This window comes from Oncorhynchus gorbuscha, linkage group LG24 (assembly GCF_021184085.1).
Source record: "Oncorhynchus gorbuscha isolate QuinsamMale2020 ecotype Even-year linkage group LG24, OgorEven_v1.0, whole genome shotgun sequence".
NCBI classification, from domain to species: Eukaryota; Metazoa; Chordata; class Actinopteri; order Salmoniformes; family Salmonidae; genus Oncorhynchus; species Oncorhynchus gorbuscha.
Window position 1 is genome coordinate 57,415,625 of NC_060196.1, and position 14,440 is coordinate 57,430,064.

At 45.5% G+C, this 14,440-nt stretch overlaps 1 protein-coding gene across 4 annotated transcripts in view; it reads right to left on the reverse strand.

Annotated features, from left to right (window-relative positions):
- Positions 1-4,760: 4,760 nt before the first annotated feature.
- LOC124012714 (eyes absent homolog 3-like) overlaps positions 4,761-14,440 on the reverse strand; it is a 39,784-nt gene continuing 30,104 nt past the window's right edge. For 3 of the 4 annotated variants that reach the window (XM_046326619.1, XM_046326621.1, XM_046326620.1), the window contains exons 15-18: positions 12,086-12,209; positions 9,580-9,701; positions 8,975-9,075; positions 4,761-6,608 (exon numbers count right to left, since the gene is read on the reverse strand). In XM_046326619.1, the coding sequence (XP_046182575.1) occupies positions 6,528-6,608; positions 8,975-9,075; positions 9,580-9,701; positions 12,086-12,209 (428 nt within the window). In that variant the 3' untranslated portion in view covers positions 4,761-6,527. The remainder of the gene's footprint in view (positions 6,609-8,974; positions 9,076-9,579; positions 9,702-12,085; positions 12,210-14,440) is intronic. The other variant, XM_046326622.1, reaches the window with a different exon arrangement.

Consider the following 14,440-nt stretch of genomic DNA (forward strand, 5'->3'; position numbering starts at 1 on the left):
GCGGGGACTTGCTTCCTTTCAGGCACAAGAGTATTAGTGAGGTTGGGCAATTAGGCCTGGCTCGCAGTCGACGTTCCAATTAATCCCAAAGGTGTTCGATGATGTTGAGGTCAGAGCTCTGTGCAAGGCAGTCAAATTCTGCCACACCGATCTCGACAAACTATTTCTGTATGGACCTGGCTTTGTGCACAGGGGCATTGTCATGCTGAAACAGGAAAGGTCCTTCCCCAAACTGTTGCCACAAAGGTCGAAGCACAGAATAATCTAGAATACTGTAGTGTTAAGATTTCCCTTCACTGGAACTAAGGGGCCCGAACCACAAAAAACAGCACCATTATTCCACCAAACTTTACAGTTGGCACTAATCATCCGGGCAGGTAGCGTTCTCCTGGCATCCGCCAAACTCCGATTCGTCTGTCGGACTGCCAGATGATGAAGCGTGATTCATCACTCCAGAGAACGCGTTTCCACTGCCCCAGAGGCCAATGGCAGTGAGCTTCACACCACTCCAGCAGACACTTGGCATTGCGCACGGTGATCTTAGGCTTGTGTGCGGCCATGGAAAACTATCTCATGAAGCTCCCGACAAAGAGTTATTGTACTGACATTGCTTCCAGAGGCAGTTTGGAACTCGGTAGTGAGTATTAAACCGAGGACAGACGATTATTACGCGCTACACTCTTCAGCACATTGGTCCTGTTCTGTGAGCTCGTGTGACCTACCACTTCGCGGCTGAGCCGTTGTTGCTCCTAGACGTTTCCACTTCACAATAACAGCACTTACAGTTGACCAGTGCAGCTATAGCAGGGCAGAAATTTGACAAACAGACTTGTTGGAAAAGTTGGCATCCTATGACGGTCCCATGTTGAAAATCACTGAATTCTTCAGTAAGGTCATTTTACTGCCAATGTTTGTCTATGGAGATTGCATGGCCGTGTGCTCGATTTTATACACCCGTCAGCAACAGGTGTAGCTGAAATAGCTAAATCCACTGGATATACAAATACTTTTGTATATGTATATATATATATATATATATATATATATATATATATATATATATATATATAGTGTGTTTCATCGTCTTGAGTAGAGCCAAATACATCCCTACAAGCATGAACAAGTTGAGCCAGATATATCCCTACAAAGCATGAACAAGTTGAGCCAGATATATCCCTACAAAGCATGAACAAGTTGAGCCCTACAAAACTACGTACATTCATAGCTCATTGCATTCGACAGGTGAAATAGTACAACAAAATGCACTTCAACAAAAGGTTTGTTAAGAGTATATGAAATGGTACATAGTTCCTGGTCTTTAATACAAACTGAAGGGATACATTAAACAGTCTTAAGTAAAATATACAAAAAAAATAAAATCAAATGTATAAAATGAAACGTGCAGAATCACACTTTGTTAGTAACAGTACTTAAATTATTATTATTTTTTTAAACATCACTGATACAAATACTGTAAACAGGACTACAAAAAAAAAATCAATCATACCAACCAAAAGGTGTGAAGCAACACTATAGACATGATCAGCATGACAATCAGCAATAACAGATCAAATGTTTTTGGCTGGGGTTGATTGATTCCATGATGTTAGATATTGAAGATGTGCATCAGAGGATCAAGCTTGTCTGATCTTATATTCAAAAAAAAAACTTGTGGAAACAGATTGTAATATGAATGTGCAGTCAGTCAATTAAAAGACACCGGTCTGTCTTGTCAACTTTACAAAATTCCATGTCCAAGATACCTCTTCCATTCCAAAGCATTTTACAATGCTTACTATTTCTCTCATGTCCCATAGTGGTACTGTTACAGACTACTTTATATGTTCCACCAGGGGAATGATGGATCTGGACCCCAAGTGATTGAGATGTGATTGTCTAAGCAGTGAAACCAAGACACAGCGACTCAACAAAAACAAACTTTAAAAAGTCAAATAAACTTAATGGTGACGGCAGGTTTCAACATGGAAAAGGATGCTCTGACTTAGTGGACAAGGCTGTGACTCGTCTTGAGAGCAGAGCATTTCGGCTGCGACTCGTCTTGAGAGCAGAGCATTTCGGCTGCGACTCGTCTTGAGAGCAGAGCATTTCGGCTGCGACTCGTCTTGAGAGCAGAGCATTTCGGCTGTGACTCGTCTTGAGAGCAGAGCATTTCGGCTGTGACTCGTCTTGAGAGCAGAGCATTTCGGCTGCGACTGGTCTTGAGAGCAGAGCATTTCGGCCATAACATGTATGTATCGGCAGGACAATCAAAACAAGAAATAAAAATCTGAACTAAGGGAGAGAATTTTTTTTTTTTTAAAATCACATAGCAACAGAAATGGTTACTGATGGTTAAAGATTAAAAAAAGTTTCAGCAGATGAATAGCGGTATAAAAAAAAGTAGACACTTCAACTCAAGTGTGTAACAACCATGTTTGATCATGTGTTTAACACATCTGAAGTATTTCCTGTAGAGATGACACACATATGTATATATATAATAGAGAATGTTGATAAAAGGCACAGTATGCATATATACAGACACACAAAGAAATACACAAGATAAACATTCTTACTGGTCAAGCCGTAAGTGTCAAAATGATCGGCATCATCGGGCTCAGTATTGTAATCTCACATGGACCAGGGATTCATAACATCAACCCTCTAACCACCTCTCGACCAGCTACATGCTGCCTGCTCCCCCCCCCCAGAAACATTTCCCATTTATCAATGACAACACGTGATCTTTGTGATGCAAATTATCTGTCGTGTTGTGAGGAAATCTTGGCCAGACAAATCTCCCGTGACTTCTTGGTCTTAACATCATTTCCAGTATTGAACAATAACAGATAACAATTCCACTGTATCTAATATAACGTGTGTGATTGTGCCATCCCTTCCAGCCAACTGCTTTTAAAAATCCTCATTGTCAAGTTAAGTCTCTTTTGCAGGAATTCAAAGAAATGTAGGGTTGTGTTCTGAGGGACTGTTACTCCAAGACATGTAGGGTTGTGTTCTGAGGGACTGTTACTCCAAGACATGTAGGGTTGTGTTCTGAGGAACTGTTACTCCAAGACATGTAGGGTTGTGCTCTGAGGAACTGTTACTCCAAGACATGTAGGGTTGTGCTCTGAGGAACTGTTACTCCAAGACATGTAGGGTTGTGTTCTGAGGGACTGTTACTCCAAGACATGTAGGGTTGTGTTCTGAGGAACTGTTACTCCAAGACATGTAGGGTTGTGCTCTGAGGAACTGTTACTCCAAGACATGTAGGGTTGTGCTCTGAGGAACAGTTACTCCAAGACATGTAGGGTTGTGCTCTGAGGAACAGTTACTCCAAGACATGTAGGGTTGTGCTCTGAGGAACAGTTACTCCAAGACATGTAGGGTTGTGTTCTGAGGAACAGTTACTCCAAGACATGTAGGGTTGTGCTCTGAGGAACAGTTACTCCAAGACATGTAGGGTTGTGTTCTGAGGAACTGTTACTCCAAGGGGAAGGTGTCTTCCACAGGTTATGTGGACATGTTCACACATTCACATCAGCGTCATGCTGATGAAGATGCACATTGTTTTGAAGGCCCATCCTTGGTTTCTTAGATGTAAATGTATAGAAAAGGCCTGGTTCGGCTGTTTCTCACAGAGAGGCCTGGTTCGGCTGTTTCTCACAGAGAGGCCTGGTTCGGCTGTTTCTCACAGAGAGGCCTGGTTCGGCTGTTTCTCACAGAAAGGCCTGGTTCGGCTGTTTCTCACAGAGAGGCCTGGTTCGGCTGTTTCTCACAGAGAGGCCTGGTTCGGCTGTTTCTCACAGAGAGGCCTGGTTCGGCTGTTTCTCACAGAGAGGCCTGGTTCGGCTGTTTCTCACAGAGAGGCCTGGTTCGGCTGTTTCTCACAGAGAGGCCTGGTTCGGCTGTTTCTCACAGAGAGGCCTGGTTCGGCTGTTTCTCACAGAGAGGCCTGGTTCGGCTGTTTCTCACAGAGAGGCCTGGTTCGGCTGTTTCTCACAGAGAGGCCTGGTTCGGCTGTTTCTCACAGAGAGGCCTGGTTCGGCTGTTTCTCACAGAAAGGCCTGGTTCGGCTGTTTCTCACAGAAAGGCCTGGTTCGGCTGTTTCTCACAGAAAGGCCTGGTTCGGCTGTTTCTCACAGAAAGGCCTGGTTCGGCTGTTTCTCACAGAAAGGCCTGGTTCGGCTGTTTCTCACAGAAAGGCCTGGTTCGGCTGTTTCTCACAGAAAGGCCTGGTTCGGCTGTTTCTCACAGAAAGGCCTGGTTCGGCTGTTTCTCACAGAAAGGCCTGGTTCGGCTGTTTTTCACAGAAAGGCCTGGTTCGGCTGTTTTTCACAGAAAGGCCTGGTTCGGCTGTTTTTCACAGAAAGGCCTGGTTCGGCTGTTTTTCACAGAAAGGCCTGGTTCGGCTGTTTCTCACAGAAAGGCCTGGTTCGGCTGTTTCTCACAGAAAGGCCTGGTTCGGCTGTTTCTCACAGAAAGGCCTGGTTCGGCTGTTTCTCACAGAAAGGCCTGGTTCGGCTGTTTCTCACAGAAAGGCCTGGTTCGGCTGTTTCTCACAGAAAGGCCTGGTTCGGCTGTTTCTCACAGAAAGGCCTGGTTCGGCTGTTTCTCACAGAAAGGCCTGGTTCGGCTGTTTCTCACAGAAAGGCCTGGTTCGGCTGTTTCTCACAGAAAGGCCTGGTTCGGCTGTTTCTCACAGAAAGGCCTGGTTCGGCTGTTTTCACAGAAAGGCCTGGTTCGGCTGTTTTCACAGAAAGGCCTGGTTCGGCTGTTTCTCACAGAAAGGCCTGGTTCGGCTGTTTCTCACAGAAAGGCCTGGTTCGGCTGTTTTTCACAGAAAGGCCTGGTTCGGCTGTTTTTCACAGAAAGGCCTGGTTCGGCTGTTTCTCACAGAAAGGCCTGGTTCGGCTGTTTCTCACAGAAAGGCCTGGTTCGGCTGTTTCTCACAGAAAGGCCTGGTTCGGCTGTTTCTCACAGAAAGGCCTGGTTCGGCTGTTTCTCACAGAAAGGCCTGGTTCGGCTGTTTCTCACAGAAAGGTCTGGATTGGCTGTTTCTCACAGAAAGGTCTGGATTGGCTGTTTCTCACAGAAAGGCCTGGTTTGGCTGTTTCTCACAGAAAGGCCTGGTTTGGCTGTTTCTCACAGAAAGGCCTGGTTTGGCTGTTTCTCACAGAAAGGCCTGGTTTGGCTGTTCCTCACAAAGGCCTGGATCGGCTGTTTCTCACAAAGGCCTGGATTGGCTGTTTCTCACAGAAAGGCCTGGTTTGGCTGTTCCTCACAGAAAGGCCTGGATTGGCTGTTTCTCACAGAAAGGCCTGGTTCGGCTGTTTCTCACAGAAAGGCCTGGTTTGGCTGTTTCTCACAGAAATGCCTGGTTTGGCTGTTTCTCACAGAAAACGCCTGGATTGGCTGTTCTTATGATTAACTACATAGTAACCTGGCGTCCTTGATACCATGCAGTGGAATACAGGTTTGTTAGGGTCTTCATTGAGTCATTCTGACCACACATCAGTTTGTCAAAAAGACCACAGAAGTCAGTTAGGCTGTTGAAGCCCGTGACACAGTGGAGAGGTCAGGACTGCGGAGGTGTCTATGGAGAACACGTCGGTACTGTTAGTGAACTAAGGGAAAGGTTACATCCAGAAGGTCAATTGAAGGTCATTCTTAAGTAGTCATCGAATCATATGCTTTGAAAAGACGAAAATTATTACCGACCCTCATCAATGATACCTCAAGTCATTTGGAACGCAAAACAACCTTTTAAAAATACAAATGATAAAAAAAACATTCGAAGTGACATTATACTTTCATGAATAGCTACCCTACAGAAAGAGAATTTGGAAAAATTGTAAAAAAGTGTAAGGTCTAAACAACCAGAAGGGTCCGTCCGGGATGCCAGACCTTTTGCTTTAGTCGATCCACTAACAAGAGGCGACGTCCCAAATGGGACCCTTTTCCCTATGTAGTGCACTATTTTTGATGAGAGCACTAGGCCCTATCAAATGTAGTGCACTACATAGGGAATAGGGTGCCATTTGGGATGCAGGCCAGAGAGAGAACAGAGGAAAACAGCCTGTGGGTTGTGGAGCCAGAGACGACAGACACTGCAGAGAGAGATATGGGAATGGTCTTCTTCATTTTAGTCATGTCCTGCCTGTCGGCGTCGGTTGGTCGGTCGCTGCTGCTTTGCCCCAGTGATCAGGCTCAGTCTTTGGAGGATAGCTGCCATACGGAGAGTGTTGCTTGGGAGGAGCTCTACATCAGAGAGTAGGTCTGTCTGTCCAGTCTGCTTCCCAGCCACTGCCACCCCAAAGTCCACCTCAGATCAGTCCACGGCCATCACACAGGGAAAAGAGCGACACACTACAGCCAGCAGGTGTGTAAAGGGTGTGTGAGTTTGAGGGCTGGTGTGGAGCTGAGGACACTCAGCTTATAATGTCACTCCACAAGCGAACAGAAGGGTTGGGGACACACACACACACCAAGTTTCCCTTTGTGTCTTAACCTCCATTCCTTCCGTTCTACAGGAAGTCTAGTTCCAGGGCTTGATGGAGGGATACCAGGTCCCCGTGGGTGGTGATACGCCAGAAAGGCATGTTGTGCTGCAAAGAGAGCAGGGAGAAGGCATGAAGAACCACGAGTCAAATCAATACTCCCAAGACTTATTTACTGCAGTGCGGAGTGTAATTGGTGAATAGCAGAAGTACATGGGCCCTGATTCCGGGCCTGAATATAAGTGCATGGAACATGGAAAATGGAACATAATTCTCTCTTTTTTTTCTCTTTGTTTTATTCTGACCTTGAATTTAAGATTGAGACTAGCATACTATGCACCCGCTATCTGTTCAGGGTCGGAGATCTAAGAAATGTGGTGTGAGATGTGTCTACAGATATACTCTATTCTGACCGCGACTTCATTTCATTATACATTCCAGCGGCTTCATGCGCGAGGAAACCATGAATCGGGTTGAGCGAACCTACCGGCTCCAAGTGGAAAAAGGCATCTACTTTATGTTTTTGCGATACAAATAACAGCATTCTCCATGCGCGGTAATGTAGAATAGATAAGAGTTATTGATAAGACCTAGATGAGTAAATCCATTTGGAGAAGGGGGATTGTAAATCCATTTGGAGAAGGGGGATTGTAAATCCATTTGGAGAAGGGGGATTGTAAATCCATTTGGAGAAGGGGGATTGTAAATCCATTTGGAGAAGGGGGATTGTAAATCCATTTGGAGAAGGGGATTGTAAATCCACAAAGCAATTGTTTTAGATGATTTGTCCTGATGATTCCCCGGAGATGAATGTGAAACCATTATTTTTTTTATTTGACCTTTATTTAACTAGGCAAGTCAGTTTTAGAACAAATTCTTATTTTCAATGACGGCCTAGGAACAGTGGGTTAACTGCCTGTTCAGGGGCAGAACGACAGATTTTGTACCTTGTCAGCTCGGGGATTTGAACTTGCAACCTTTCGGTTCCTAGTCCAACGCTCTAACCGCGAGGCTACGCTGTATTGCAGATCCTTTTCCACTGTGAAATAGGCTATAAAATAGCTGTGCTGTTACTCAGAATTGTAATTGTGTGCCCTCGTAATTTGCGTGGATTAAATTTGGACACCCAAACTATAGGATTCTGTAGGGATAAACCTGCTGAGTTGATGTATACACATTACAATGTTTAATTATTTTTCCAATTTGTATCATGTTAAATATTAGCCACTATCGGGAGCCACCATCAGTAATACCCACATACATTTATAACTGCCACTTTAGTGTTAGTTTTTAAGTTTGTAGCTTACATTTAGCATCATTCCATTCCGTTTACCTTCCCTTCCTCTGTGTAGTTGTTCCTGAGGGTCGCTAACGTTAGATCATGTTAGATCATGCTAGGCTACCTGTTCCAAATGATTGCACATCGGAATCATTATGGAACTGAGACCACATGTAACAGTTTAAACCTGGAATCGGGGCCTTGGTGAATAGCAGAAGTATTTGGTGAACAGCAGAAGTATTTGGTAAATAACAGAAGTATTGGGTGAACAGCAGAAGTACTTGGTAAATAACAGAAGTATTGGGTGAACAGCAGAAGTACTTGGTGAACAGCAGAAGTATTGGGTGAACGGCAGAAGTATTTGGTAAATAACAGAAGTATTGGGTGAACAGCAGAAGTATTTGGTAAATAACAGAAGTATTGGGTGAACAGCAGAAGTATTTGGTAAATAACAGAAGTATTGGGTGAACAGCAGAAGTACTTGGTGAACAGCAGAAGTACTTGGTGAACAGCAGAAGTATTTGGTAAATAACAGAAGTATTGGGTGAACAGCAGAAGTACTTGGTGAACAGCAGAAGTACTTGGTGAACAGCAGAAGTATTTGGTGAACGGCAGAAGTATTTGGTAAATAACAGAAGTATTGGGTGAACAGCAGAAGTACTTGGTGAACAGCAGAAGTATTTGGTGAACAGCAGAAGTACTTGGTGAACAGCAGAAGTATTTGGTGAACGGCAGAAGTATTTGGTAAATAACAGAAGTATTGGGTGAACAGCAGAAGTACTTGGTGAACAGCAGAAGTACTTGGTGCAGAAACAGCAGAAGTAGTAAATAACAGAAGTATTGGGTGAACAGCAGAAGTACTTGGTGAACAGCAGAAGTACTTGGTGAACAGCAGAAGTACTTGGTGAACGGCAGAAGTATTTGGTAAATAACAGAAGTATTGGGTGAACAGCAGAAGTACTTGGTGAACAGCAGAAGTACTTGGTGAACAGCAGAAGTATTTGGTGAACGGCAGAAGTATTGGGTAAATAACAGAAGTATTGGGTGAACATCAGAAGTATTTGACATACTGTATGCAACAAAGACTAAAATACTCCCAGCTGTTTATTCCGTTTTAATAAGTTGCCAACGTGCTTTGATCGTACCCCTGAGAATATGCAGTCCTAAAAGCGGTTCCCTAATGCACTAAGCCTACCTGTTTTGCCGCGAATTCCTCATCACGGCCGTCTCCAATCACCACATAGGTCACATTCTTCCCAAAGCGAGAGACGATGCGCTCGAAGCAGCTCTCTTTCCCTACGGAAGGAAAGACCACAGGAAAAGCAACTGGAGTTAATATAGTTCATCCTATTTGGATCAAATATAAATACTTCAAAAGGTATACTTGGGAATTTTGTCAACGGGGCCCTGTATCGACTTCTCCAGAGTCAGATTCACTTTTGGATACAATTTTAGAGGTAGTTTCGCAAGCCAATGCTAACTAGTGTTATCGCAATGACTGGGCCACATTGTGATTTTGGCAAAGTATCCATTTAAACCCAACAGCTAAGTTAAACATCTGTTAAGGGCAGTGTGTGTGTGCTGTGTGTGTGTGCTGTGTGTGTGTGTGTGTGTGTGCGTGCGTGCGTATGTGCTATGTGTGTGTGCTCTGTTTGTGTGTGCTGTGTGTGTGTGTGCTCTGTTTGTGTGCTGTGTGTGTGTGCTGTGTGCTGTGCGTGTGTGTGCTCTGTGTGCTGTGTGTGCTGTGTGTGTGTGTGCTCTGTTTGTGTGTGTGTGTGCGCTGTGTGTAGTTTAGTTTACCTATCTTGGTGGCGCTGTAGATGTTCTCTATGGAGAAGACATCCCCAAGACCATAGAGCAACACTTTGGCCAGAGCAGGCACCAGCTGGGTGGTCGTCACCAGGACATTCATACACTTACCCCTGTGGACACACACACAGACACGTGAGAGAAGGGGAAGAACACACACACACAGACACACACACGCGAGAAGAGGAAGGACACACACACACACGTGAGAGAAGAGGAAGGACACACACACACGTGAGAGAAGTGGAAGGACACACACACGGACACGTGAGAGAAGAGGAAGGACACACACGTGAGAGAAGAGGAAGGACACACACACACACGGACACGCGAGAGAAGAGGAAGGACACACACACACGTGAGAGAAGAGGAAGAACACACACACACGTGAGAGAAGAGGAAGAACACACACACACACGTGAGAGAAGAGGAAGAACACACACACACACGTGAGAGAAGAGGAAGAACACACACACACACGTGAGAGAAGAGGAAGAACACACACACACACGTGAGAGAAGAGGAAGAACACACACACACACGTGAGAGAAGAGGAAGAACACACACACACACGTGAGAGAAGAGGAAGAACACACACACACACGTGAGAGAAGAGGAAGAACACACACACACACACGTGAGAGAAGAGGAAGAACACACACACACACGTGAGAGAAGAGGAAGAACACACACACACACGTGAGAGAAGAGGAAGAACACACACACACACGTGAGAGAAGAGGAAGAACACACACACACACGTGAGAGAAGAGGAAGAACACACACACACACGTGAGAGAAGAGGAAGAACACACACACACACGTGAGAGAAGAGGAAGAACACACACACACACGTGAGAGAAGAGAAGAGGAAGAGAAGAGAGGAAGAACACACACACACGTGAGAGAAGAGGAAGAACACACACGTGAGAGAAGAGGAAGAACACACACGTGAGAGAAGAGGAAGAACACACACGTGAGAGAAGAGGAAGAACACACACGTGAGAGAAGAGGAAGAACACACACGTGAGAGAAGAGGAAGAACACACACGTGAGAGAAGAGGAAGAACACACACGTGAGAGAAGAGGAAGAACACACACGTGAGAGAAGAGGAAGAACACACACGTGAGAGAAGAGGAAGAACACACACGTGAGAGAAGAGGAAGAACACACACGTGAGAGAAGAGGAAGAACACACACGTGAGAGAAGAGGAAGAACACACACACACACACACGTGAGAGAAGAGGAAGAACACACACACACACACGTGAGAGAAGAGGAAGAACACACACACACACATGAGAGAAGAGGAAGAACACACGTGAGAGAAGAGGAAGAACACACACACACACATGAGAGAAGAGGAAGAACACACACACGTGAGAGAAGAGGAAGAACACACACACACACGTGAGAGAAGAGGAAGAACACACACACACGTGAGAGAAGAGGAAGAACACACACACACACGTGAGAGAAGAGGAAGAACACACACACACACGTGAGAGAAGAGGAAGAACACACACACACACACGTGAGAGAAGAGGAAGAACACACACACACACACGTGAGAGAAGAGGAAGAACACACACACGTGAGAGAAGAGGAAGAACACACACACGTGAGAGAAGAGGAAGAACACACACACGTGAGAGAAGAGGAAGAACACACACACGTGAGAGAAGAGGAAGAACACACACACGTGAGAGAAGAGGAAGAACACACACACGTGAGAGAAGAGGAAGAACACACACACACACGTGAGAGAAGAGGAAGAACACACACACACACGTGAGAGAAGAGGAAGAACACACACACACACACGTGAGAGAAGAGGAAGAACACACACACACACGTGAGAGAAGAGGAAGAACACACACACACACGTGAGAGAAGAGGAAGAACACACACACACACGTGAGAGAAGAGGAAGAACACACACGTGAGAGAAGAGGAAGAACACACACACACACGTGAGAGAAGAGGAAGAACACACACACACACGTGAGAGAAGAGGAAGAACACACACGTGAGAGAAGAGGAAGAACACACACGTGAGAGAAGAGGAAGAACACACACGTGAGAGAAGAGGAAGAACACACACGTGAGAGAAGAGGAAGAACACACACGTGAGAGAAGAGGAAGAACACACACGTGAGAGAAGAGGAAGAACACACACACACACACACACGTGAGAGAAGAGGAAGAACACACACACACACGTGAGAGAAGAGGAAGAACACACACACACACGTGAGAGAAGAGGAAGAACACACACACACACGTGAGAGAAGAGGAAGAACACACACACACACGTGAGAGAAGAGGAAGAACACACACACACGTGAGAGAAGAGGAAGAACACACACACACACACGTGAGAGAAGAGGAAGGACACACACAAAAAAAAACTATATACAGTCTGACCTAAATAAAAAATATCAAGTTAAAAAAAACTGGAAGATGAGAATAAACTCTCTAAATGTCAAACTCACTGTGCTGACCTGGACTGGATAAGCAGCAAGGATTTGAGTGCTGTGCTGAGCCAGGCGTCCGTCATATTCTCCATCTCAGACTGGAGCCGGAGGAGCAGCTCCCTCTTCATGGGACTCAGCAGGCCTGGGGGAGAGAGGTTAGAGGCGTTTCTATCACAGCATGCCTGGAGGAGAGAGGTCAGAGGCGTTTCTACCACAGCATGCCTAGAGGAGAGAGGTTAGAGGCGTTTCTATCACAGCATGCCTGGAGGAGAGAGGTTAGAGGAGTTTCTATCACAGCATGGCTGGAGGAGAGAGGTTAGAGGCTTTTCTACCACAGCAGGCCCGGAGGAGAGAGGTTAGAGGCTTTTCTACCACAGCAGGCCTGGAGGAGAGAGGTTAGAGGCGTTTCTACCACAGCAGGCCCGGAGGAGAGAGGTTAGAGGCATTTCTATCACAGCATGCCTGGGGGAGAGAGGTTAGAGAAGTTTCTACCACAACAGGCCTGTAGGAGAGAGGTGAGCACGATGCAACGTGGAGTGCCTGGATACAGCCCTTAGCCATAGTACACTATATTTACAAAAGTATGTGGACACCCCTTCAAACGAGTGGATTCTTCTATTTCAGCCACACCCTTTGCTGACAGGTGTATAAAATCGAGCACACGGCCATCCAATCTCCATAGACAAGCATTGGCAGTAAAATGGCCTTACTGAAGAGCTCAGTGATTTTCAATATGGCACCGTCATAGGATGCCACCTTTCCATCAGTCCCAAAGTGGTAGGCCACACAAGTTCACAGAACGGGATCGCCGAGTGCTTAAGGGCGTAAAAATAGTCTGTCCTCGGTTGCAACACTCACTACATAGTTCCAAACTGCATCTGGAAGCAATGTCAGCACAAGAACTGTTCGTCTGGAGCTTCATGAAATGGGTTTCCAGCCGCACACAATACGCAATGCCAACCATACGCAATGCCAAGCATCGGCTGGAGTGGTGTAAAGCTTGCTGCCATTGGACTCTGGAGCAGTGGAAACACGTTCTCTGGAGTGATGAATCACGCTTCACCATCTGGCAGTTCGACGGACAAATCTGGATTCAGAACACCTGCTCGAATGCATAGTGCCAGCTATAAAGTTTGGTGGAGGAGGAATAATGGTCTGGGCCTGTTTTTAATGGTTTGGGCTAGGCCCCTTAGTTCCTGTAAAGGGGGAATCCTAATGTTCCTAGGCCATCATTGAAAATAAGAATTTGTTCTTAACTGACTTGCCTAGTTAAATAAAGGTAAAATTAAAAATGCTACGACATTCTTGAACAATTCTGTGCTTCCAACTTTGTGGGAAGGCCCTTTCCTATTTCAGCATGGCAATGCCACCTTGCACACAGCATGGTCCATATAGAAATGGCTTGTTGAGATCGTTGTGGAAGAACTTGACTGGCCTGCACAGAGACCTGACCTCAACCCCATCAAACACCTTTGGGATGAATTGGAACGCCGACTGCGAGCCAGGCCTAATCGCCCAACATCAGTACCTGACCTCACTAATACTCTTCTGGCTGAATGGAAGCAAGTCCCCGCAGCAATGTTCCAACATCTAGTGGAAAGCCTTCCCAGAGGAGTGGAGGCTGTTATAGCAGCAAAGAGTGGACCAACTCCATATTAATGCCCATGATTTTAGAATGAGATGTTCGATAAGCAGATGTCCACATTCTTTTGGCCATATACCACAAACCCCAGAGGTGCCTTATTACTTTTATAAACTGGTTACCAACATAATTAGAACAACACCCTTTCAGCCAATCAGAATTCAGGGCCCGAAACACTCTGTTTATAATTGTTTTTACCACACCTGGATGGGAAACCAGACGCTTCTGGAAGTGGTGTTGACGGGCGACAAATATATAAATCCCAATGCCCCAGGGCAATGATTGGGGACATTGTCCTGTGTAGGTTGCAGTCTTTCGGATTGGACGTTAAACGGTTGTCCTGACTCTCTGTGGTCACTAAAGATCACATGATACTTATCGTAAGAGTAGGGGTGTTAACCCCTGGTGTCCTGGCTAAATTCCCGATCTGGCCTTTAAACCATCATAGCCAGCTAATCATCCCCAGCTTCCAATAGCCTCTTTCATCCCCCCTCCTCTCCCCTGTAACTATTCCCCAGGTCGTTGCTGTAAATGAGTGTTCAGTCAACTTACCGGGTTAAATAAAAAAATAAGGATTTGATAAGATTACTAGATAAATGTCTGGATAGATTCTAGATTCCAGTAAGCAACTAATACAAGTATGTTATTCCTTCAAATAACACGAACACTCTTCCAGGAAATATGATGACAAACAAAAGCACACAGAGGCACGTGTTTTTTATTTGATTTGA